At 42.2% G+C, this 27,612-nt stretch overlaps 1 protein-coding gene across 1 annotated transcript in view; it reads right to left on the bottom strand.

The window, feature by feature from the left end:
• Positions 1-561: 561 nt before the first annotated feature.
• LOC128702909 (zinc finger protein 271-like) overlaps positions 562-27,612 on the bottom strand; it is a 42,783-nt gene continuing 15,732 nt past the window's right edge. The window contains exon 2 of the mRNA XM_053797400.2: positions 562-3,861. Within this exon, the coding sequence (XP_053653375.2) occupies positions 1,141-2,379 (1,239 nt within the window). The 5' untranslated portion in view covers positions 2,380-3,861 and the 3' untranslated portion in view covers positions 562-1,140. The remainder of the gene's footprint in view (positions 3,862-27,612) is intronic.

The raw sequence follows: 27,612 nt of genomic DNA, 5'->3' as shown, positions 1-27,612 counted from the left end.
CTTTCAATCTGTCTCTCTTTCTGTCTGCCTATCTCTGTCTCACAGGTACACATAAATACAAGTATACATAGTGTAAATTACCTAGGATAACCCAAGAAATCCAGACAAAGTGCTATACTCTGCTTGAAGATGTGAGTAAACGTGATGACACAGTCTTGTGGCTCTCTCTGAGACAGAGAGCTAGATGGACAGACAGGGAGCTTGACAGACAGACAAATAGACAGACAGAAATGTTTGTGTACCAGCAAAAACAAAGGGAGGCGATGGTCATGTAATATTACCCTCCTTTATGCTCATCAAAGTCAGCTCTTATCAGATGTTATCTCCCCTTATCTTGTCACTGTCATGGGGTGGACTTTTTTTTTTCTTGCTTCAAGGGAACAATATTATTACATCTTCTTCTTCCTCCTCCTCCTCCTCTTCTCCTCCTCCTCCTCCTCCTCCTCCTCCTCTTCCTTCCCTCCTCCTCCTCCTCCTCCTCCTCTTCCTCCCCTCCTCCCCCTCCTCCTCCTCCATTGCTTTTGGTCTCAAACTCCTCCAAATCATGAAATTGATCTTCACTGACACTTCCATCTGTGTTAGAGCATCACTTGGGAAGAGAAGAGTCCCAGATTTGCTGGGGAATCACATATTTCTTACCACTAGACATGCTGAAAAATGACAACTGAAATGGCATTCCCACAATGCACCACTGGCTCCCCGATTTTTTTTATATGGTGCACACTGACCATGGAGACCCATTCTCTCACATGTGGGCCTAGCAGCTTTCTCCTGCTTGATTTGAAGCTGCTAGAATTTATGGGTATAAATACGTCAGAAACATTGGCTTGTAAGACGTATTTATATGTCGGAAACAGTCAAAGGGTTAATAAGCCAAGCTTCCAACTGCACTGGTGTGATAGACGGCCACTTTTTTAGAGCGAAAAGCAGAAAAAGGTGTAAAAAAAAAAAAAGTGAATCATGAACAAGCAGAAATACAGTAGCTGGAGGAATGATAGGATGGGGCCTAATATCTTCTAACATTCCAATATATTCTAACATTCATGTTAGCAAGATTTCCCTCCTATGTAACTTCTCATGTGTTTTTAAGTCAATTAAATTTTTGTGAGAAGACCTTTGGAAACTGAAGTTACATGACTTCTACCTTGTGTGAATTCTCATGTGTTTCACTAAACTAGATTTATCTGAAAAATGTTTTAGACACAATGAACACCGATATGGTTTTTCTCCTGTATGACTTCTCATGTGTCTTAATAATACAGATCTTTGTGCAAACTGTTTTTGACATTCTGAACAAAGATATGGTTTCTCCCCAGTATGAATTCTCATGTGATTTATTAAAGCAGATTTACTTGTAAACTCTTTTAGACACTCTGAACACTGATAAGGTTTCTTTCCAGTATGTGTTCTCATGTGCTTTATTAAAACAGATTTATAAGAAAAGTCTTTTTGACATTCTAAACACTGATATGGTTTCTCTCCAGTATGAATTTTCATGTGTTGAACTAAACTCGATTTTTGAGAAAAATTTTTTGGACATTCTGAACACTGATATGGTTTCTCCCCTGTATGAATTTTCATATGTTGTACTAATGCAGTTTTTTGAGTGAAGTCTTTTAGACATTCAGAACATTGATATGGCTTCTCTCCAGTATGAATTTTCATATGTTGCATTAAATGAGCTTTTTGGGTAAAATCTTTAAGACACTCTGAACATTGATATGGCTTCTCTCCAGTATGGGTCTTCAGGTGTTTTAATAAACTAGAATTTTTGGAAAATGCTTTTAGACACTGTAAACACTGATATGGTTTCTCTCTAGTATGAATTTTTGTATGTTGTACTAAACTTGACTTTTGGGAAAAGTGTTTTAAACATTCTGAACATTGATAGGGTTTCTCTCCGATATGAAGCTTCATGTGTTGTACTAAACTAGTTTTTTGAGAAAAGTTTTTTAGACACTCTGAACACTGATGAGGTTTCTCTCCAGAATGAATTTTCATGTGTTGGACTAAATGAGCCTTATGAGAAAAGTTTTTAACACACTCTGAACACTGGTATGGTTTCTCTCCAGTATGAATTTTCATATGTTGCACTAAACTTGATTTGTTGGAAAAGATATTTAGACACTGTAAACACTGATATGGCTTTTCTCCAATATGAATTTTCATGTGTGATTCTAAAAGAGATTTTTGGAAAAATTCTTTTAGGCACACCGAACAATGAAGTGTTTCTTTTCCTTTATGAATTCTTATCAGAGGTAGATGCTGAGATTCTTGTGACGTGTGTTTTAGACACTGTGAATATTGATATAATTTGTCTTCTGGCTGAACCTTAATTTGTTTTGCTTCAGCACACTCATTTTTAGGTATTTTAGACATAGTAAAACAGTAACTTAATAATCATCCACATAAATTATAATTTTTAATGAATACTTTATTACACAAAATGCTAGTTTTTCTGTAATATTGTATTACTTCATTATTATAAACAGTGGTAACTGTTGAACCAATAAGCATCACAGAGTCTGGGAAGTAGGAAGCACACCTCAAAGAAATGGAGAATAGTTTTTTCTTGGAACATGAGCAGTTAGTAGCAGCAAAGAACCTAATTTGAAGGATTTTATAATGTATACTACACAATGACATGTGAAAAGAATGTGTTCTCTATTAAGTACACATGCATGTCACTTCAATTAATATTTTATATGACAATGACCAGTGAATGTAAGGTTACAAGTTTTTCAAGTAGTGCATTAAATGTTATTCTTATTGTTAACATGATATATTTACTATGATTATAATTATTCATTGATGACTATAATGATTAATACAGAATTGGAGGTTTAACAAATGTCTGACACAGTATGGTAAAGTGATTGTTAAGAATAGGAATATTATGGAGAAAATGAGATGAATTTATACTATATGTGAAATCACTAAGTTAACAAGTATTAGACACCAAGATAAACAGAGCAATGAAATAAGTGAGGGAAGGGAGAGGAAACAAATGGGATATTATAAATAGTTATATTACATTTATTTCTTTGAACAAAGGTCATATAAATAGTACCTTCACCATAATATCATATAAGCATATATTACCAATGTACAATGGTCACATAAAAAGATTTACCACATTACCAGTTATGCATTTATTACCATTGCACAAATAGCAGGTTCCTCATAATATCAATTATATGCTTAACATTTGCAATAGTCATGCACACTGCATAATTACTCAATAATAAACACTGAGGAAATTCACCATACCACACAAGGCCTGGTCACAGACCGGGCCATGGGGGCATTGACCCCAAAACCCTCTCCAGGTATACTATTGAAAGTAAGAGATTAACTTAAGCACACTTTATGCTGATACTACTACATGCAATGCAAAATTAAGAAAATGTTCCTATTGCAGAGATGACGAAAATAAATCCCATCCATGGTACAGTTTGTTTGCAATCGTTCCATTACGTTTCGTGAGTATCACAGGCTATTAAGGGTGTAGGTGTAGTAATATGGCACATTTATGGCACTGAAATTGAAACTATAAATGTGTTTCATTTCTAACACTGTGGTTATATAGTTCTATCAAGTATGTGAATTTCAGTGTTTATTCCATTTACATGAGCTTAGGTACGACAAGTGTAATTCAGCTGGTTCTTGGATGATCTGCAGTACTGACACTACAAGTGCAATTTCTCTAGTACCAGGATGACCTGCAGCATTAGCACTAAAGGAGTAATTCTTCTAGTGTCAAGATAACTAAGAATAATGACACTACAAGCACCAGCCTCTGGTGTCAGGATGATCTACAGTACTGCCAATACAAGCACCAGCCAATGGTCCCAAGATGACCTGTAAAAAAGAAATAATTGACACAATAAATGGTCTATATAAAAACATTTACCAACTTTCTTTTTTTTTTTTTTTGTTAAATTTCTACTTCAAAAATATTTTTGTTTATTAAAATTATCTAGTGTAAATCTTGTAAAGTTATACTTTCATATTACATAATTATAACATTTTTACTAAATTACTTTTATATTCCTAAGTAACTAGTGTAATTTTTATAGATTCAGATTTAATCTAATTAACTTAAATTCATATACGTACATGTCTCCCTCAACATTTGCGTTTTCCACTTTTGCATGCTTCAAACATTCGCGAATTCCCAGCCTCCCAATCATATTTAAAATATGTCATTACATATGTTAGGAATTGTGGTGGTGGCAGAGTTTGTTTGGAGATAGGACAAGATAGTCCTTCAACATCAACTCTATGGCTTATTTATCTACCACAGTTCATCTAATATGACATAATAAACAATATTAATAACATAGAAACATGACATATACTCTAGAATGAATAAAATACGTCATTAGGTATGTCACGAGTGTTGCTGTTGTTGGGTGTATAAGGGCCACTGAAAGCATAAGCTGTACATAGTGGTGGTGGTGGTGGAGGCAGCAGCAGCGGTAGAGACTAGAGACAGTGGTGTTCTCAGTCGCCCTATATACCTCAAACAACATTGGAGGAGTTAGGTTCGTGCTGTCCTTTTTCTAACGATTAATCGCTTAACTTACTTGCTACACTGTTAATGCTACACTTTATCACTGGCTGGTGCTATAGCCTTTATCGACTCCTGCTGCTTTAGTACCGTACATATTGTAGAATCGCTGAAGAGGGCACATTCTCCTCTCTCTCTTCTGCTCATTCTCCTGTGAAATGCTGGTGCCCACTGGCATATGGGGAACCAAAATAAGCTGTGACATCACAGCTTCCTCTGTAATGCTAGACAATCCCGTGGGATTTTTATCTTTCTCACAAGTCACAACCCCAGATATACGTAAATTTCATATACAGCCTCTCCTCACATAACGATGGAGTTCTGTTCCTAAGACCACATCGTAAAATGAATTCATTGCTATGTGAGGAACATATTATAATGGTAGTGGATTTGTGTCAACCATCTTTGATATTGTTTTAATGTCACCTTCACACCATTTACAACATTTGTGGTATACAGTAGACCATCATTTAACATGAGTTTATTTGGCACGATTCGGGTATAGCACAATTGAAGAATTGTGGCACAATTTTCTTTAGCACTTCGTAAAATTAATTTAACATGGTTCAGTTTGCGGGAGGGGAAAAAATTTCCTTTTCCTCAAGCGGCAGCCTTGTTGTGGATCAGCAGGGGAGACCTCCCACCATCCCCTGCCACCCCCCCCCCAACACTCCCAACACCACTATCCCAGGCATTTGTACTTCATGTGTGTCCAGTTAGTTTCTCTTCTCTGCTACAAGCTAGTAGTGTTTGTGAATTGTGTTTTGATCTTTTAATTACCATATCTTGTATATGCCAAGCAATCATGACACCCAGTAGGCATACCAGTGTTACTGAAAATGGCAAGAAAAAGTATAAGCATTTAAGTCTTAGAATTAACAAAGAAAACAGAGATATTAGACAAGAGATAACCTGTCGCCATAATGAAGCATGCTTTGTGTACATAAAATGAGGTAAACATGAGTTTGTGTGATTGACTTACTGAATGACTTACTGACTTGACTGAATGACTTACTGACTTGACTGAATGACTTACTGACTTGACTGACTGACCTGACTGATTTATTGAATGACTTACTGACTTGACTGACTTACTGAATGATTGAATGACTTAATGACTTGACTGAATGACTTACTGACTGACTTGACTGACTTACTGAATGACTTAGACTGTACTGTAGGGTAAAATAGAACATAAATCCAATACAGAATGTATGCACACTCCAGTACAACCATCGACTTCAGTACCAGAACCTCTACCATCCACCTCAGCCCAGTAGGGCCACAGCATAACTCTCTCCACTCTCCACAATCATCCACAAACACCAGCACCCACAATTTAAGGTAAGAAATACTATTATTTCTGTTGCATTTGTAATCTTATGCAGTAAAAACAACATAATACATCACGACAATGAACTACAATTACAAATTCACTTTTATTTTTGTAAGAAGTGGAGGTCTAAAAAGAAGTTGTTTGGCTTTTTTGGGGCTCCCAGGAACGTAACTATTTTTCCGATAAGTTCTTCAGTTCATCTAACACAGCATTTTCAGGAACGTAACTACCATGTTAAATGACAGTCTACTGTATTTTTAAATGTTTATTCAGTAGTGCACTGTATACTGAAATAAACAGAATAGAGGAAATCAGCTCTAATATACATTATTTAGGTATAAATACATACTGGTCAGAGAGCCCGTCATAAGTCTGAGGCGTCGGTAAACGAGTACGTTGCTAAGTGAGGAGAGGCTGTATAATGATACTATTACTGAAACATAAAATTAATGAACGTAAAATACAATTATGTATACACCTACCATCCGACTTATGACCTGCTCAACATACGACCACTCGACTTACGACTGTGTTTTTTATGCCAAATTTCTGGGAAATAAACAACTGTTTGTGTTGTACACAGTGTTTATCCTTAACCTTACAGTATAAAATACAGTACTAACAGCATAAAAAGTAAAGTAAAAAATGAAATGCCAAAATAAAACAATAAAATAAAGTCATTACAAAAATGTGATGTTGATATTCAGTAGTCAAGTTCGACTTACGTCCATTTAGACTTACGACCGATTGGTCGGAACCAAGCTTGGTCGTAAGTTAGATGGTAGGTGTATTATAGCTAATGAAATAGTTCACGTCATGTAAGTGAAATGATCATGCATTTGTGCAACTCACTTCTTGATAACCAAAAGTCAAGGTTGAGCCAAGGATCATTGCCCCAAATCAATTATAATAAATATATGGGGTGCATAATAAAGATATTAAACTAAACTCTGTGTGTGTGTGTGTGTGTGTGTGTGTCAGTGTCAGTGTGTGTGTGTGTGTGTGTGTGTGTGTGTGTGTGTGTGTGTGTACTCACCTATTTGTACTCACCTATTTGTGGTTGCAGGGGTCGAGTCACAGCTCCTGGCCCCGCCTCTTCGCTGACTGCTACTAGGTCCTCTCTCTCCCTGCCCCATGAGCTCTATCATACCTCGCCTTAAAACTATGTATGGTTCCTGCCTCCACTACATCACTTTCTAGGCTATTCCATGGCCTGACTACTCTATGACTGAAGAAATACTTCCTAACATCCCTTTGATTCATCTGAGTCTTCAACTTCCAATTGTGACCTCTTGTGTCTGTGTCCCATCTCTGGAACATCCCGTCTTTGTCCACCTCGTCTATTCCGCGCAGTATTTTATATGTCGTTATCATGTCTCCCCTGACCCTCCTGTCCTCCAGTGTCGTCAGGCCGTGTGTGAGTGTGAGTGTGTGTGTGTGTGTGTGTGTGTGTGTGTGTGTGTGTGTGTGTGTGTGTGTGTGTGTGTGTGTGTGTGTGTGTGTGTGTGTGTGTGTGTGTACTCACCTAGTTGTACTCACCTAGTTGAGGTTGCGGGGGTCGAGTCCGAGCTCCTGGCCCCGCCTCTTCACTGATCGCTACTAGGTCACTCTCCCTGAGCCGTGAGCTTTATCATACCTCTGCTTAAAGCTATGTATGGATCCTGCCTCCACTACATCGCTTCCCAAACTATTCCACTTACTGACTACTCTGTGGCTGAAGAAATACTTCCTAACATCCCTGTGATTCATCTGTGTCTTCAGCTTCCAACTGTGTCCCCTTGTTACTGTGTCCAATCTCTGGAACATCCTGTCTTTGTCCACCTTGTCAATTCCTCTCAGTATTTTGTATGTCGTTATCATGTCCCCCCTATCTCTCCTGTCCTCCAGTGTCGTCAGGTTGATTTCCCTTAACCTCTCCTCGTAGGACATACCTCTTAGCTCTGGGACTAGTCTTGTTGCAAACCTTTGCACTTTCTCTAGTTTCTTCACGTGCTTGGCTAGGTGTGGGTTCCAAACTGGTGCCGCATACTCCAATATGGGCCTAACATACACGGTGTACAGGGTCCTGAATGATTCCTTATTAAGATGTCGGAATGCTGTTCTGAGGTTTGCTAGGCGCCCATATGCTGCAGCAGTTATTTGGTTGATGTGCGCTTCAGGAGATGTGCCTGGTGTTATACTCACCCCAAGATCTTTTTCCTTGAGTGAGGTTTGTAGTCTCTGACCCCCTAGACTGTACTCCGTCTGCGGCCTTCTTTGCCCTTCCCCAATCTTCATGACTTTGCACTTGGTGGGATTGAACTCCAGGAGCCAATTGCTGGACCAGGTCTGCAGCCTGTCCAGATCCCTTTGTAGTTCTGCCTGGTCTTCGATCGAGTGAATTCTTCTCATCAACTTCACGTCATCTGCAAACAGGAACACCTCAGAGTCTATTCCTTCCGTCATGTCGTTCACAAATACCAGAAACAGCACTGGTCCTAGGACTGACCCCTGCGGGACCCCGCTGGTCACAGGTGCCCACTCTGACACCTCGCCACGTACCATGACTCGCTGCTGTCTTCCTGACAAGTATTCCCTGATCCATTGTAGTGCCTTCCCTGTTATCCCTGCTTGGTCCTCCAGTTTTTGCACCAATCTCTTGTGTGGAACTGTGTCAAACGCCTTCTTGCAGTCCAAGAAAATGCAATCCACCCACCCCTCTCTCTCTTGTCTTACTGCTGTCACCATGTCATAGAACTCCAGTAGGTTTGTGACACAGGATTTCCCGTCCCTGAAACCATGTTGGCTGCTGTTGATGAGATCATTCCTTTCTAGGTGTTCCACCACTCTTCTCCTGATAATCTTCTCCATGATTTTGCATACTATACATGTCAGTGACACTGGTCTGTAGTTTAATGCTTCATGTCTCTCCTTTTTTAAAGATTGGGACTACATTTGCTGTCTTCCATGCCTCAGGCAATCTCCCTGTTTCGATAGATGTATAATGTGTGTGTGTGTGTGTGTGTGTGTGTGTCAGTGTGTGTGTGTGTGTGTGTGTGTGTGTGTGTGTGTGTGTGTGTGTGTGTGTGTGTGTGTGTGTGTGTGTGTGTGTGTGTGTGTGTGTGTGTGTGACTCAACAATCAATATTTGCACCAATAACTCATTACAGTTGTGACCGGGTGTGGAAGTGTGAATTGCTAATTACACTATAATTTGTTCATGATTGTAGCCATGTATAAACGTAAGTAACCATTCTTACAGAATTCATTACCTTCGTAACTTGTGAGCTCATTACCTTTGTACCTAGTTCAGCTATCAAAACTTTGGGGGCCCAGTCCCTGGACCCATTACATACCTCTGTAATCTGTAAACACCTTTGTAACTTGTCATGATTGTGACCAGACCTACCTGGAGTTCATTACCTTTGTAAATTGTGAGTTCATTACCTTTGTAAATTGTGAGTTCATTACCTCTGTAACTTGCTCAGCTATCAAAACTTTGGAGTCCAGTCCCTGGACCAATTATGTACCTCTGTAATCTTTTGACTACTGCCCACAGGATGGGTATGGGGTGCATAATAAACATATTAAACTAAAAACCTGCCACACACTGATTCTGATGCGTATTATAGATGTGTCTCCATTATTCAGTACATGTCACGCTGCCTATTTTTAAGTGCTCACTTCCCTTAACTTTAGAACCTTTCTATGCCATTGGTTGTGATCCCCCTTTCCACAGTTCAAAGGAGGGGCAAGTTGTATACAATACCATATATAGCCATGGATGAGACGTCCTTTTGTTTTGCCACGGATGAGACATCCCTTTGTTTTGAGACAACTCAATCGAGTGTCTGTCCAAAAAAAACTTCTATTTTATGGCATTTTTGATAAATGCCACAAAATAGAAGTTTTCTTGGGCAAACACTCAACTGAGTTGTCTCAAACAAAGGGATGTCTCATCAATGGCAAAACAAGGAACTTCTCATCCATGGCTATAGTAATAAGCTGGTAGGATAAATTAAATTAGGGATACCTCTGAGTCAAGGAAAACTTCGTTCTTTGACACAGGAACATGAACAAAGCTGGCATTAATTGCTGGATGCTTCTGCTAAACAAAAGGTCAGCACATTTTTTTCATACCCAGGTATAAAGCACAGAGTAGCATTAGTTGCAGAGTTACTGAGGCAAGATCACATCAAGCTGAGATGTGAAAATCCGAGGAAGTACCTGTCAGTATTAACTCTAAGCTGTGGTCTGCTACAATTAAAGGGAGAACTGAGGGAGGTAAACCACACTGAAATGCAAGTTACGTGAACCTGTCAAACGGCATCATCAGTAATTCTCTCTACCTGAACCTCACTAACTGCAGCCATAAATCAAATGATCACAAGTGAATCGTCGTGAATGAGTGATGGTGAAGTCAAGTGATGTTGAAACCAAGTCAATGAATGCAGTGTATGCCGAGTAGTCTAACATATGTAATGACCTACAGTGCTAGTGTGTGTACGATGAACTGTCCACAGTATTCCAGAGACAAAGTTTAACATGACCAAAGTGACGAACAGTGGGAACAGACGTTGCATCTCCAATCAAGTACAGTGGTCCCTCGTTGTTCGTAATTAATCCGTTCCTGGAGCCGTTACTATAAACGAAATTTACGATTTACGAATCAATTTTCCCCATTAGAAATAATGTAAATACAATTAATCCGTTCCTGACACCCAGAAGTATTAAAACAAAAAAAATTTTAACATGAAATATACATGTAGTACATAAACAATACAATGGGAAATGATGAATGAAACATTAACAGCATAACACTTACCTATATTGGAGATTCTTCTTAGTGTATGGGAGACTGGAGGAGGAGAGTGGATTGTTTATAGTTTGGAAGGGGAATCCCCTTCCATCAACACCTCAGGTACCATTTGCTTTTCTGGGGTTGCTTCTCTTCTCTGTTTCTTAATGCCACTAGGACCACCTTGAGAGTCACTGGAGTCCTGTCTCACAAAATAACTGTGGAGAGAGCTCTGTTTCTGGCGTCTCTTTAACACTTCCCTAAAATGGCCCAAGACTTTGTCACTGTACATGTTGCCAACCTGGCTTGCAACAACCTTGTTAGGGTGATGTTTCTCCACAAAGCTTTCCATCTTACCCCACATAGTAAAAATCTCTTTAATTTCTGAAGAAGGCACCTTCTTCCATCTCTCTTTCTCCTCTTCTGCAGCAAGATTCTGAGCTGCGATGTGTTGCTCTTCCTGCTGAAGCTCTTGCAGCTCCTCAGTGGAGAGCTCTTCATTGTGGTCTTCCACCAATTCTTCCACATCCTCCAAACTCACATCCAACCCCATGGAACTCCCCAGTGCCACAATTGATTTTACAACAGACATAGGCTCATTAGGGTCAGTCCCAAATTCTTCAAAATCCCTCTTGTCGACACAATCTGGCCACAATTTTCTCAAGGCAGAGTTCAAAGTCATGGTAGTCACTCCCTCCCAAGCCATACCTATAAGGGTTATGCAGTGGAGGATGCTGAAGTGTTCTCTCCAAAATTCCCTTAGGGTCAAGTGAGTGTCTGTGGTCACAGTCAAGCACCTGTGAAACATTGCTTTTGTGTAGAGTTATTTAAAGTTTGCAATAACCTGCTGGTCCATGGGTTGGAGGAGAGGAGTGGTATTCGGGGGCAAGAACTTTACTGTGATGAACCCAAACTCCTCGAAAATTAGGTCATCCAAGTTTGGAGGATGAGCAGGTGCATTGTCCATTACTAGCAGGCACTTGAGATCCAATTTCTTTTCCAAGAGATACTCCTTCACACTAGGGCCAAACACTTCATTGAACCACTCGACGAAAATTTCCCTCGTGACCCATGCCTTACTATTAGATTTCCAAAACACACACAATTTACTCTTCATAACATTGTTTTTCCTGAACACTCTGGGATTTTCAGAATGGTACACTAGTAATGGCTTCACTTTGAAATCCCCACTAGCATTAGCACAGAACATTAGCGTCAGCCTGTCTTTCATAGGCTTGTGTCCTGGCATTGCCTTTTCCTCTTGTGTAATGAAGGTCCTCTTTGGCATTTTCTTTCAAAAGAGGCCTGTTTCGTCACAACTGAACACTTGTTCAGGTTTCAGTCCTTCAGCCTCTATGTACTCCTGGAATTCATGCACATATTTTTCAGCCGCCTTGTGGTCCGAACTGGCAGCCTCACCATGCCTTACCACACTGTGTATGCCAGTACGGTTCTTAAATCTCTCAAACCAGCCTTTGCTGGCCTTAAATTCACTCACTTCACCACTATTTGCAGGCAATTTCTTTACCAAATCTTCATGCAACTGCCTAGCCTTTTCACAAATAAACGAAGTCATAAGAGTATCTCCTGCTATTTGTTTCTCATTTATCCACACCAATAATAACTTCTCAACCTCTTCCAGTGCTGGTGATCTCATTTTCGTCAGCATAGTTACTCCCTTTGCAACAACAGCACCCTTTATTTCATTTTTCTTGGCCACTATGGAACATAAGGTTGTGTAGGGTTTCTTATACATCCTGGACAGTTCGGCCACACTTGTACCACTTTCATATTGTTCAATGATGGTTTTCTTAAATTCAATCGTATTTCTCACCTTCTTTACCACAGGCTTGGCACTAGGAGCTTTCTTTGGAGCCATGGTAGCTTATTTAGTACTTGCAAGCACTAAAATAAATGGAATATTATGAAATATTTCGCTGGAGCACGTGAGGGGACCTTTGCTCACTGGTAAACAATGCCAGACTGGCTGCCACCCTGGCTCACGCCGTGGGCACACGTCCCGGACGAACTACGACTCGCGAGTCAACCTATGAAAAGCGAGTCCATGTTTATACGAAAATACCCCTATGATTGGCGAATTTTACGATTGCCGGGAACTACGAAAAGCGAGGGACCACTGTACTCACCTAATTGTGGTTGCAGGGGTCGAGACTCAGCTCCTGGCCCCACCTCTTCACTAAGTGCTACTAGGTCCTCTCTCTCCCTGCTCCATGAGCTATATCATACCTCATCTTAAAGCTATATACAGTGGACCCCCGGTTAACGATATTTTTTCACTCCAGAAGCATGTTCAGGTGCCAGTACTGACCGAATTTGTTCCCATAAGAAATATTGTGAAGTAGATTAGTCCATTTCAGACCCCCAAACATACACGTACAAACGCACTTACATAAATACACTTACATAATTGGTCACATTCGGAGGTAATCGTTATGCGGGGGTCCACTGTATAGTTCCTGCCTCCACTACCTCACTTGCTAGGCTCTTCCACTTCCTGACTTCTCTGACTGAAGAAATACTTCCTAACATCCCTTTGATTCATCTGGGTCTTCAACTTCCAATTGTGACTTCTTGTTTCTGTGTCCCCTCTCTGGAACATCTTCCTCTTCAAGGGGAGCTCCTTGGCATGGTGAAGAGGCTCTTGGTCTGAGGAATTAGACCTGTCGGTCTCCTTCCTCAGACCAAACCTAATTACCCCCAATCCCCCCCTTCCCTATCCCATCCTCCCCATCCTCCCTTTTTTTTTTCCTTTCCTCCTCCTCCTCCCCACCCCTCCCTTTTGCCCTTCCTCTTTTTGACCTTTGGGATTTTTCCCACAGGCGCGCTAGTTCCTAGGTAGGGGAAAGGGTACCGGGCTCCATCCCATTCCATTGAGGTTCTTGGCGGTGGCATAGTTTGCCGTGGAATCTGGATCGCCTGGAGATGTCCCGATCCCTCTCTGGTATCCCGGAGGGTGGCTTTGGGTGTCTTACGGGCGACGGGTGTATCTCTGGAAGCCACCTTTCGGATTTCGGGGGTGGTGGCCGAAGGAGGTATGCTTTGTGGCAGATATCCAGCCGCCCTCTCTTTTGTCCACCAAGGTAGCTCGGCAGATGTGAGGTTGCTATCCCGGATTGCTGGTTTACTGGCATGAAGGGTAGGGTATGGCATGGGTTCCATGCTGCATCTGCGCTACTTGCGGTGCTGATGTACTCTTGGGTGTGGAGGGAGATTTCTGGCCCTTTCATTCCTCCTAGGAACTATCCCTCCCTGGTCCCCCCTATTTTATTCTTTTTTTTTATTTTTCTTTTCTTTTCTTTCTTTTTTTTCTTAAAAACAAAAAGAAAGATGCAACCTAACCATGGAGTACCCGATCCATGACCTCGCTATCCCCGGGCCCCTTATTGTTACACCCCGTTCTGGCCTCGCCTCATCTTTTGGCCACTCTTCAGACACTCCTAAGGCCCCTGTACCTCTTGCTGGTGCTGTTTCGTCACCCACTTCAGGTGCTGGGGTTTCAACTGACTCCTTTGATTTGTCTGACCTCCGCTCTCCTTGACTATGCTTCTGGCCTCTCCCTCTACGGTGCGGTGATTTTCAAATTACCAGCCCATCCCATGTCGAACCGACTCTGGTCCCACTTCTAAACACCAACAACAATCTCCTGATGATGTTACTTCATTACCTTCCCATTCTACTCGGAAAAGACCGACACGTCATGCGCTCTCTCTCCACACTCAGTTTCAGACCACACAATGGACTAAATTCTTTACTTTAACCCCTTCAGGGTCCAAGGCCAAAATCTGAAGTGGTGCTCCAGTGTCCAAGAAATTTTGAAAAAAAAAAATTATTTTTTCTTACAGAATTAAAGAGCATATTTTTGTGAAGGTAATAAAACAAAAAAAAAATTCTGATCAGTACTTACCGAGATACAGTGCCAAGAAGTTTGTCAAAAATGATGTGGTGGCGGCAACATCGACGAATTCCACATACGCGCATTACATTATTTAGCGTTTTTTTTAAGTTTTTTCTTTTCTTTTCCAATTTTTTTCTATTCCTACTAACATTTGGGGCCTGAGAGACCAATACTGTATATAATGTATATATATAAACTCACTGTATTGAACACAATAACTGCACTAAAGTTATTATCATATTGTTTACCACTGTTGTTTATTACAATAAACATGCACAAATCTTGTATAATACTAATGTTCAATCATATATTTACATATTTACAATCACTAGACATGGTTTTAGAACTGCTGGAGCTTGTGGAACATCTTGAAACAAGGCACCATGCACAGAGGCACCTTACATTCCTCACACATAAACCGAGTGTCTTTGCGTCTTTGCTGCCGTCGTTTTGTTTGTGCACAGACGATGCATCTCTTCTGAGCAAATTTCTTCTGAGTTGAAGGAAGCTGTATTATGAAATGATCACCTTCCCTCCTCAAACGCTTGGGTATATCCTGAGTAATTCGAGGACCTTGTTGTATAGCAGGTGTTCTTACCTGGTACTTCATTATGAGTTGTCTGACAACAGACAAACAAAATTCACCATACGGTGGTCTGTTGCCAGTCTTTATTTGGTACATATTATATGCATTGAGCATAGAAATGTCCATGAGATGGAAGAAAAGTTTCATGTACCACTTGTAACTCTTACGAACACAGTCAACAAAACCAATCTGCATGTCACATTTGTCAACCAAGCGCATGTTTTGTGTATAATCAATCACTGTCACTGGTTTTCAAATACGTTTATTAGTCACTCGATCAACTTTGCCACTGTCTTGCATTTCATTACGGTGAATGGTGACAATGTGACATCTCGTTTGTTATGCCACCGTAATGCCATGATGTCATTGGCAGTAAACACCTGCACATCATCACCACGAGCACCTGCGTTGAGCCTGGGCATATGTTTACGATTAGAACGCACTGTGCCACACACATCTGTCTTGTTCACTCGCATGAAATCACTGAGTAATGGGCTTGTGTACCAGTTATCGGTATATAATGTATGCCCTTTACCAAGATAAGGTGCCATCATGTTTCTCACTACGTCACCTGAGATACCCAATAACATCTTGGTATCTTTCAATGTTTTACTTCCCGTGTATACAACAATATCCAACACCAGGCCACTGTCACAGTCACAGAGTACAAACAGTTTTATACCAAAGCGTTTCCTCTTGCTCGGTATATACTGCTTGAATGACAGTCTACCTTTGAACAAAATCAAAGACTCGTCAATTACAAGATTCTTGAATGGATAAAAGTATATGCTGAAGTTTTGTTTGAGATACATGAAAACATTTCTAATCTTGTATAACCTGTCACTTCTGTCAGGCCTGGTTTTGTCAGAGAAGTGCAACATACGTAAGAGTAAGATAAACCTGTTCACTGGTATGATTTCACTGAAGACCGGGGTAGAAATTAGCCGATCTGTGGACCAGTATGCTTTTGTATTATGCTTATAGACATGAGGCATAAGCATTATTGTTGCAAAAAGCAAATACATTTCTGCAACAGTCGTCTCTTTCCACCTGTGTAGTCTTGACTGTGGTGATATGATCGTATTTGCCATGATGTACACAAAATACTTATTACTTTCCCTGACAATAGTTTCCATCAATGGCTGGTCAAAGAATAATTCAAAGAATTCCAGTTCATTGGCAGTGGTTCCAAGGGTACAAGTAGGTAGAATTCCACTTTGAGAGTCATCAAAGTGGTGAGGCTTGGGAACAAAATTGGGATTTTGCTGCCAATCCCACATACGGTTTGCTGGTGGATACTGGACATCATAGGCTGGTTGTGCGGGTGGTTGTGGTTGTGGTGGGCTGGTGGCTGACGCTCCGCTTTGTCCTTGAACTGACGAGTCAGCAGCGTGGGTCCCAGCGTGGGCTGGTGAGTCACGCATGGCGGTGCCACTACCATCACCACTACCACCATTCACTGATGCCTGTGGTCTATCCATGCCAAGTGTAGCCACATCATCCTCACTATCACTACCTAAAACTGGTGTAGGGCCACGGGATGTACTCCGGGATGTACTCTGGGATGTACTCCGGGATGTACTCCGTCCCCTGGGCACAGCATAGGGTACACTACCCAAGTGCATGCGGCGGCGAACATACCGACACTTCACTGGTGAATATGATTCCTCACTATCACTACTCGAATGATCGTCGAGCGCAATAAAATCACAATCCACATCACTATCATCATCATTACTGAAGTCAGAGGCCTGGCCACACGAAAATATTAGTTTTCTCTTGTGTTGAGGAACAACCGACCGTGAGTCACGAGTGCCCACACCAGAGGTAGAAGGTTGAGGATCGTCAGGGTTTTCTGCACTATTATCGATATCCTGGTCATTCTTTTCGGTCACTAACTGATCAAAGCCGTAGAATTCGTCTTCATTTCCACTTCCATCAGTGTCAGAACTATTAGATAGGAAGAGGAGAGTCCCAATTTTCCGGGGAGTGAGAGCTGACTTGCGACGAGGCATGGTGAACAAGGGTAACTGAGCCGGCGTTCCCACAATGCTATGCGGGCGCCTAGATTTTTTGTTTATGGCGCACACCCACCACGCAGACCCGTTCTCTCACATGTAGGCCTATGAGCGCTTTCGCGCTAAATTTGATGGCGCTAGAATTTTGGCGTAGATCTACGGTTTGGACACTCAACGTGAAGTCGTAGATCTACAGGACGGACCCTGAAAGGGTTAAGACCGACTTCTTCTACTGCCTATCTTTCCGACAATAGTATTGGCAAAGCGCTCCTACGCCACGTTGGTAGAGATATTTCCTTTCATATTCTTAACAGTGGTACACGCATCATCACAGTCCAGAATTCTACTCAAGCTCATGATCTTTCTCTTCTTTCACATATCGATACTATTCCTATCACTATCAAAAAATATCATTCCCTTAATTCTTGTAGTGGTACTGTTATTCTGCCCCATACCATAGTCCAACAGAATTTCCAGACATGTGGCAATGACATTCTCGAACAGCTGGAACTCCAAGATCTCCCAATTCTCAAGGTAGACAATTATGTTCTTCCTGCCCGCGGCCGAAGACGTTACCCTTGCAATGTGGCTCATTTAACTTTTGACAGCTGTGAACTCCCATCCTCTGTTTATGTAGCAAGACATCGGTTACAAGTTTGGAAGGTGATCCCTCCTCTGCGGTTGCCAGTCCCATAGTCACTCCTGTATCTAATTCTTTTGCTGCCCTGGGCTCAGACGTCCCTACTTCAACACCTCAGTCTGTCGTCAGTTCTTCGTGCTCTCCCTCACAAACCCCGCTATCGACAAGACCTCGTACGACACTTCCTCCCAATCGTCCCTCTACTTCTCAGAGGTCCAACAAATCTCCTTTAACCCCTCCTTCCCATCATCCACCTCCACATTTTACCTTCCCGGTCTCTGTACCTGGGTCTTCCCCTTTCACTGGCTCCGTTACAAGTGTGGAGGTTCATCCTCCTCCACGTACTGTGCCTTCCTCCCCTGTCCCCTCCCAAGTTTCTTCCTCTTCTGCCACCTCCCAGGTTTCTGCCTCTTCTGTCCCCTCCCACACTTCCCCAGCTCCCTCCGCCCTTTTGCCCCCCCCCCTACCATGGTACAGTCCATTACAGTTAGAATCTTTACTCAAACTCCCCCTCCTTCCATCTCCAATATTGTCTCCCATACGACATCTCTGAACTCTGAAACACTTGAAGCAATCTCTGAATATATTGCTGAGACCAAACCATCAATGGACACTGATCCACCCTCTGTTCCTTCTCTTTCCTCTTCTCCATCTGCGCAACTCCTTCACAGCGCACCATTCCTTCGCTGTTTGAACGTTTTCCTTTGCCACCGCACATGGACTTTTCTAACCCCTCTAGTCCGTAGGTACCCTTACCTGCGGACTTCAGGTATCTTTATCATTGCCAATCATGGCCTATTTACACTGGAATATACATGGCCTCAGAGGTAATCGGGGTGAGCTTCAGATGTTGCTCTCCCAGTTTTCCCCTGTTGGTGTTTGCTTACAGGAACCAAAATTACACTCTGCTGTTATCTATCCCATCTCAGGCTATAATTTATTGTATTCTTCAGATCCTTTTCCTGATGGGACCTTTAATGAAAGTGCCCTTCTTCTACGCACTGATATTCCATACCATCAGCTATTTATTCATACTTCGCTGCATTACACAGCAGCCCGTATCCACTTACATAGGTGGTATACACTCTGTTCTTTGTATCTCTCTCCTTCTGGGGCATTATCTATCCCGGATATTGCCTTTCTTGTTTTGTCATTACCGCCACCGATTCTGTTACTTGGCGATTTTAATGCCCGTCATTTCCTCTGGGGGGGTCTCACTCTGATTCCTGTGGCATTCAGTTAGAGGCTTTTCTTGCTACCCACCCCCCTCCATGTTTTAAATACAGGTACTCGCACCCATTTTGATCCTCGGACTCATACTCTCTCTTGCATCGATCTCTCAGTCTCCTCTTCCTCTGCTGCATTAGACTTCACCTGGTCTGTTCTATCGGATTTACATGACAGCGATCATTTCCCAATCATTCTTACTTCCCCTTCATATTCACCACCTCTTCGTAACCCACGCCGGCAATTTGATCAGGCAAATTGGAACCTTTACTCACAACTAACTGTTTTTAGTGAGGTTCCTTCTTCGTCCTCCATTGATGAGCTTTTACACCTCTTCTCATCCTCCGTTTTAACCGCAGCTTCTCATTCTATACCCCAAACTTCGGGCAGGCATTCTCAGAAATGCGTGCCTTGGTGGTCTCCTGCTTGTGCTCGTGCAGTACAATTGAAATGTGCTGCGTGGGGCAGGTACCGGTACAATATAACCATGGAGAGACTTCTTGATTTTAAGGAAAAGCGTGTGATCGTTCGCCGTGTCATCTATGACACTGAACGCACTTGCTGGCGAGATTATGTCTCCACCATCACCTCTGCTTCCTCTATGAGTGCAGTCTTGAAAAAAGTGCGAAAACTGAGTGGTAAATATTCTCCTGACCTGGCTCCTGTTCTGCGGGTTGCCGGTGTTGATACAGCAAACCCACTAGATGTTGCCAATGAAATTGGCAATCATCTGGTCTGGATTTCTCAGGGGCTCCATCTATGCCCCTCGCTTCTTTCCTCAAAGTCTGCCAGAGAGTTAGCACCCTTGGACTTTTCTTCTCTCAGAGAAGAACAGTATAATGTGCCTTTTACACTTCAGGAACTGGAGGCAACACTCTCAGCTTGCCGATCATCTGCAGCTAGGCCCGACGACATTCATATTCGCATGCTTCAATGTTTACATCAGTCAGCCCTTGCAGTCCTATTACACCTTTTCAATCTTATTTGGTCACAAGGAGTTCTTCCACAGCTGTGGTAATCTGCCATTGTTCTCCCTTTCCGCAAACCGGGTACTACGGGACATGAAGCCTCCCACTATCGTCCCATTGCTCTTACCAGTGCAGTTTGCAAAGTGATGGAATGCCTGGTAAACAGACGTTTAGTGTGGTATTTAGAGACGCACAATAGTCTCTCCACTCGTGAATATGGCTTTCGTAAGGGCCGTTCTACCATAGACCCCTTACTACGCTTGGATACGTATGTTCATAATGCTTTTGCGAATAACCACTCAGTTATTGCCATATTTTTTAACCTTGAGAAGGCATATGACACAACTTGGAGGTATAATATTTTGGCCCAAGCCCACTCCTTAGGCCTCCGAGGCAATCCACCATCCTTCCTTAAGAACTTTTTAACTGGCAGACATTTCCGTGTTCGGGTTAATAATGTGCTCTCCCCGGACTTTATCCAAGCTGAAGGTGTCCCCCAGGGATGTGTTCTGAGCACAACACTTTTTCTCCTTGCTATAAATGATTTGGCCTCTAGTCTTCCATCAAATATTTGGTCATCACTCTATGTTGATGACTTCGCTATTGCCTGTGCAGGCGCTGACTGTCACCTCATTACAGTTTCTCTCCAGTATGCGGTCGACCATGTTTCCAATTGGGCCACCACACATGGGTTTAAATTTTCCAGTATCAAAACTCACCAAATTACTTTCACTAGACGCTCTGTCATCTCCAATCGTCCTTTGTACCTCTATGGCTCCCGTATCCCTGAATGTGATACAGTCAGGTTTCTAGGCCTCCTCTTTGACCGTAGGTTATCCTGAAGGCAACCTGTCACAGCCGGCTGAACCTTCTTAAAACCCTTGCTCATCTTTCATGGGGTGCTGATTGTCGAACTCTCCTTCACCTACATTCCACCCTCATTTTATCGAAACTTGATTATGGTGACCAGATCTATTCAGCTGCCACTCCTGCTACCCTCTCTAGCCTGCTAACCCCATTCATCACCAAGGATTACGTTTATGCCTTGGTGCTTTTCGCTCTTCCTCTGTTGAGAGCCTCTATGCAGAAGCGAACGTTCCATCCTTATCCGATCGCCGTGATGCCCATTGCCTTCGCTACTATGTACGCTCTCATGATCTCCGCAATCCTTCCATTTATAGAATGGTCACCGATATTAGTAGACATTCTTTATTTGTTCGCTGCCCCTGTTTGCTCCGTCCCTTCTCTCTTCACCTACATTCACTCTTGTCTTCTCTTCAATTACCACATTTCTATGTTCATGTAGCATCTCACTTTTCCCTACCCCCCTGGGAAGTTCCAGCTGTTCAAGTCTGTTCTTTCTCACTCCCTTGCTCGAAAGCCCAATTGTCTACGGTAGCTTCCCGCTCTCTTTTTCTTGACCACTTCCACTCTCATTCTCATGCCATTGCAGTGTACACAGATGGCTCTAAGTCTTCTGACGGCGTTGGATTCGCAGCAGTGTTTCTGGACAGCATCGTACGAGAGCATTTACTATCTTCGGCTAGTATTTTTACTGCTGAATTGTATGCCATTCTTGCAGCACTTATCTGTATTGCATCTATGCCTGTGTCATCATTTGTGGTTGTCTCAGACTCCCTTAGTGCTTTACAGGCTATACAGAAATTTGATACACCTCACCCCTTAGTCCTCCGTATCCAACTTTGGCTACGCCGCATCTTTACCAAGCATAAAGATATTGTTTTTTGTTTGGTCCCTGGTCATGTTGATGTACAGGGCAATGAACAGGCAGACACTGCTGCGCGGTCAGCAGTACATGACCTACCAGTTTCATATAGAGGTGTTCCATTTATGGACTATTTTGCTGCAATAGCTACCCACCTTCACACCCGTTGGCAACAACGTTGGTCTACTCTGCTCAGTAACAAACTTCAATCTATTAAACCGAGTATAGGTTACTGGCCGTCTTCTTGTCACCAGTGTCGAGGTTGGGAGACTACTCTCTCCCGTCTTCGCATTGGCCATACTCGTCTTACTCATGGATATCTCATGGAGAGGCGTCCTGCTCCTCTCTGTGAGAATTGTCAGGTTCCATTATTGGTCAGCCACATTCTGTTAGACTGCCCACTTTATCAATGAGCACGCAGAATATACCTCCAACGTCATCTTCGCTCCGCTGCTCTCTCTTTACCTTCTCTTCTCGCTGATGGACCCACCTTTCATCCGGACTCTCTCATTGACTTTTTGACAACAACTGACTTACTTCACAAACTCTGATGATACCTTCAGCCCTTTCTACCTCAGTCTCTTGCTGCCCTCTACCCCCGCACTATCCCCTGCCCCGCTGTTTTCTGTAACCTACTGATCATCCCTCCTCCCTTCTGCCACCCAATACCCTCACTTCCTTCCCTATCCTGCAGTGCTGTATAGCCCTTGTGGCTTAGTGCTTCTTTTTGATTATAATAATAATAATCTGGAACATCCTGTCTCTGTCCACCTTGTCTATTCCATGCAGTATTTTGTATGTTGTTTTCATGTCTTCCCTAACCTTCCAAGTCATCATATATTGGTGTCCAAGACACAGCAGTGTCACAACTCAAAGTTACAAGAGCTAAGGTAAGTCCAGTCTATAGTACAGGTCCAGAAATTGGAAGAGTGCCTGTTACAGAACACTAGACATTACCTTTGGGACACTGTGGTAAGATCATGATCTGTCCACACCAGATAAATCACATAATCTCACCATGTGTCATATAACTGAGTGATAATGGATCATGTTATGTTGTAACTTCTGCCCTATTACAGGTACAGGGATACAAGAATGGCTGCTGTGAAGGAAAGACTGCATGGTGGAGCTGCTGTAGTCGTTATTTAGGTAGTCAACCGTTAACCCGTTCACTGTCCAGATCCCCAAAATTAATATTGCTCTCAGTGTCCAATTTTTTTTCTTTTTCTGAAGGTAAGAGCACCAAAAGTATGAACGTTGATGGAAAATTTATGAAATTATGCATGTGAACGTCAGTGGTCTCAGTGCAATTTATGCAATGGAAATTTTGCACATTTTGAGACCTATTTTAAAATGATTCCATTTGACCAAGCCCTTAGCTATTTCGCTAATATCAAATGAGCACAAGAAACTGCTTATTCAACTATTTTAACTACTCTATAAAGTGCACAAAAGTTGGTAATTTGACCAATTTTACACAAAATTAAAAAAATACCAATTTAAAAATAAGGTCCATAATAAACAATGTAGACATTCTTGGCACTAAAACATTTCTTCTATTAATTAGTCACATTCCTAGGCTTCTCCTATCTTACACTTGCCTTCCATTTTGAATTCTTTTTCACACAAAAACAAATTTACTCTATTTTCTTGAACAATAAAATATAACCAGGAAAAATTGGTCATGGTCTACAGCATCCCAATAATTGACAAAGACCTTTTAAAAGTCTAATTTGAGCTCAATTTCAAGCTACTTTCAGTCCTGAAACCAATCTAAATCATCACTAATTCAGAAGTATATCTTCCATTCTATCAAAATATAACAAGAAACAGCCAATAAAATCATAGAAACCATTTAAGAAAACACCTCAAAGTTGCTTTTTTAAACCATACACACAATAACAATTTTGTTTGACTCATCATGCACCACATGGGGCAGGATTTTTTTATATTGTGCACAATCACCATGCAGACTGATTCTCTTATTATCTAGACCAAAATTTACAGCTCACAGCTTATCCAAATGAGCTGAGCTCATGACTTAAAACTATTTCAGGGATGGATGAAATTAAGACACATGTGCAACATCTGGGTATCTTTATTGTAGACGTTTCGCCATCCAGTGGCTTTATCAATACAAATTCTAGGACATAGCTTGAAGACAGTAGGACTATGTACAGAAGAAGAGGTAATCAGTCTTCTTATATACCATTATAGTCCCTTATATACCATTCTTGCACAACTTGTCAGACACTGCAACATCATGGAATCTTGATTCTTAGGACATGTACATAACCTTCACGACTACGACAACTACTACTACAACTAACCCATCTCTTTGGGAAGGACCTACTTCCACTGGGGAATCCCGCCTACCAGTGACTATGCCCTCGTCTGCTACACCTCACGTTACTATATAAGCGCCAGGCTCCTTGCCTCTGCTTCAGAATCTCCACGACTATGGTGCTCTTCGCACCTACTCCTAGGTTGAGGGACTGATTACCTCTTCTTCTGTACATAGTCCTACTGTCTTCAAGCTATGTCCTAGAATTTGTATTGATAAAGCCACTGGATGGCGAAACGTCTACAATAAAGATACCCAGATGTTGCACATGTGTCTTAATTTCATCATTATGTCAGGGACCCTAGCCTCAATGACATACCTGGAGTTTACCTGGAGAGAGTTTCGGGGGTCAACGCCCCCGCGGCCCGGTCTGTGACCAGGCCTCCTGGTGGATCAGCGCCTGATCAACCAGGCTGTTGCTGCTGGCTGCACGCAAACCAACGTACGAGCCACAGCCCGGCTGATCAGGAACTGACTTTAGGTGCTTGTCCAGTGCCAGCTTGAAGACTGCCAGGGGTCTGTTGGTAATCCCCCTTATGTGTGCTGGGAGGCAGTTGAACAGTCTCGGGCCCCTGACACTTATTGTATGGTCTCTTAACGTGCTAGTGACACCCCTGCTTTTCATTGGGGGGATGGTGCATCGTCTGCCAAGTCTTTTGCTTTCGTAGTGAGTGATTTTCGTGTGCAAGTTCGGTACTAGTCCCTCTAGGATTTTCCAGGTGTATATAATCATGTATCTCTCCCTCCTGCGTTCCAGGGAATACAGGTTTAGAAACCTCAAGCGCTCCCAGTAATTGAGGTGTTTTATCTCCGTTATGCGCGCCGTGAAAGTTCTCTGTACATTTTCTAGGTCGGCAATTTCACCTGCCTTGAAAGGTGCTGTTAGAGTGCAGCAATATTCCAGCCTAGATAGAATAAGTGACCTGAAGAGTGTCATCATGGGCTTGGCCTCCCTAGTTTTGAAGGTTCTCATTATCCATCCTGTCATTTTTCTAGCAGATGCGATTGATACAATGTTATGGTCCTTGAAGGTGAGATCCTCCGACATAATCACTCCCAGGTCTTTGACGTTGGTGTTTCGCTCTATTTTGTGGCCAGAATTTGTTTTGTACTCTGATGAAGATTTAATTTCCTCATGTTTACCATATCGGAGTAATTGAAATTTCTCATCGTTGAACTTCATATTGTTTTCTGCAGCCCACTGAAAGATTTGGTTGATGTCCGCCTGGAGCCTTGCAGTGTCTGCAATGGAAGACACTGTCATGCAGATTCGGGTGTCATCTGCAAAGGAAGACACGGTGCTGTGGCTGACATCCTTGTCTATGTCGGATATGAGGATGAGGAACAAGATGGGAGCTAGTACTGTGCCTTGTGGAACAGAGCTTTTCACCGTAGCTGCCTCGGACTTTACTCTGTTGACGACTACTCTCTGTGTTCTGTTAGTGAGGAAATTATAGATCCATCGACCGACTTTTCCTGTTATTCCTTTAGCGCGCATTTTGTGGTCTATTACGCCATGGTCACACTTGTCGAAGGCTTTTGCAAAGTCTGTATATATTACATCTGCATTCTTTTTGTCTTCTAGTGCATTTAGGACCTTGTCGTAGTGATCCAGTAGTTGAGACAGACAGGAGCGACCTGTTCTAAACCCATGTTGCCCTGGGATGTGTAATTGATGGGTTTCTAGATGGGTGGTGATCTTGCTTCTTAGGACCCTTTCAAAGATTTTTATGATATGGGATGTTAGTGCTATTGGTCTGTAGTTCTTTGCTGTTGCTTTACTGCCCCCTTTGTGGAGTGGGGCTATGTCTGTTGTTTTTAGTAACTGAGGGACGACCCCCGTGTCCATGCTCCCTCTCCATAGGATGGAAAAGGCTCGTGATAGGGGCTTCTTGCAGTTCTTGATGAACACAGAGTTCCATGAGTCTGGCCCTGGGGCAGAGTGCATGGGCATGTCATTTATCGCCTGTTCGAAGTCATTTGGCGTCAGGATAACATCGGATAGGCTTGTGTTAATCAAATTTTGTGGCTCTCTCATAAAAAATTCATTTTGATCTTCGACTCTCAGTCTGGTTAGCGGCTTGCTAAAAACTGAGTCATATTGGGACTTGAGTAGCTCACTCATTTCCTTGCTGTCATCTGTGTAGGACCCATCTTGTTTAAGTAGGGGCCCAATACTGGACGTTGTTCTCGATTTTGATTTGGCATAGGAGAAGAAATACTTTGGGTTTCTTTCGATTTCATTTATAGCTTTTAGTTCTTCCCGCGATTCCTGACTCCTAAAGGATTCTTTTAGCTTAAGTTCGATGCTTGCTATTTCTCTGACCAGTGTCTCCCTGCGCATTTCAGATATATTGACCTCTTTTAGCCGCTCTGTTATTCTTTTCCGTCGCCTGTAAAGGGAGCGCCTGTCTCTTTCTATTTTACATCTACTCCTCCTTTTTCTTAGAGGAATAAGCCTTGTGCATACATCGAGTGCCACCGAGTTAATCTGTTCTAGGCATAAGTTTGGGTCTGTGTTGCTTAGTATATCTTCCCAGCTTATATCGGTTAGGACTTGGTTTACTTGGTCCCACTTTATGTTTTTGTTATTGAAGTTGAATTTGGTGAATGCTCCCTCGTGACTAGTCTCATTTTGTCGGTCTGGGGCTCCACACATACATGTCTGAACCTCAATTATGTTGTGATCTGAGTATATTGTTTTTGATATGGTGACATTTCTTATCAGATCATCATTGTTAGTGAAGATGAGGTCTAGTGTATTCTCCAGTCTAGTAGGCTCTATTATTTGCTGGTTTAAATTGAATTTTGTGCAGAGATTTAAAAGCTCGTGTGAGTGTGAGTTTTCATCAGAGCTGCCTCCTGGTGTTATTACTGCAACAATATTATTTGCTATATTCCTCCATTTTAGGTGCCTTAAGTTGAAATCCCCCAGGAGCAAGATGTTGGGTGCAGGAGCTGGAAGATTTTCCAGACAGTGGTCAATTTTTAACAGCTGTTCCTGGAATTGCTGGGATGTTGCATCCGGAGGCTTGTAGACTACCACAATGACTAGGTTTTGGTTCTCGACCTTTACTGCTAAAACTTCCACTACGTCATTTGAGGCATTAAGCATTATGTGATGGATGGTGAAAGAGGTAAGATAAGTATCACTCTTATAGTTACTAACATTCATCCAAGGTCTACAAATTGGACTTTGGTCTTAAACAAGATCCCCTCTGTTGAGAAATGGTTTACCAGCTAAGGTTAAAGTTTACATATAGGGGGAACTTATCTGATAAGACAGCTATCGCTCACATAGCCGCCCTTGCAGGCGAGGTCTTGAGAAGCTGTCTTGGCCACTTCGCAACAGGCTGAAATAAAGTATATTAGGTGTGATTATAAATTACCCCTAGGGGGTGTTATGCCAGCATATACAGTGGACCCTCGCATAACGCTATTAATCCGTTCCTGAGAGCTCAATGTTAGGCGAAATTATCGTTAGGCGAATTAATTTTCCCCA

The sequence above is a fragment of the Cherax quadricarinatus genome, chromosome 82 (assembly GCF_038502225.1).
Source record: "Cherax quadricarinatus isolate ZL_2023a chromosome 82, ASM3850222v1, whole genome shotgun sequence".
Lineage (NCBI taxonomy): Eukaryota > Metazoa > Arthropoda > Malacostraca > Decapoda > Parastacidae > Cherax > Cherax quadricarinatus.
Note: the sequence above shows the minus strand (reverse complement) of the source record. Positions and strands in the feature narration are given on the sequence as shown.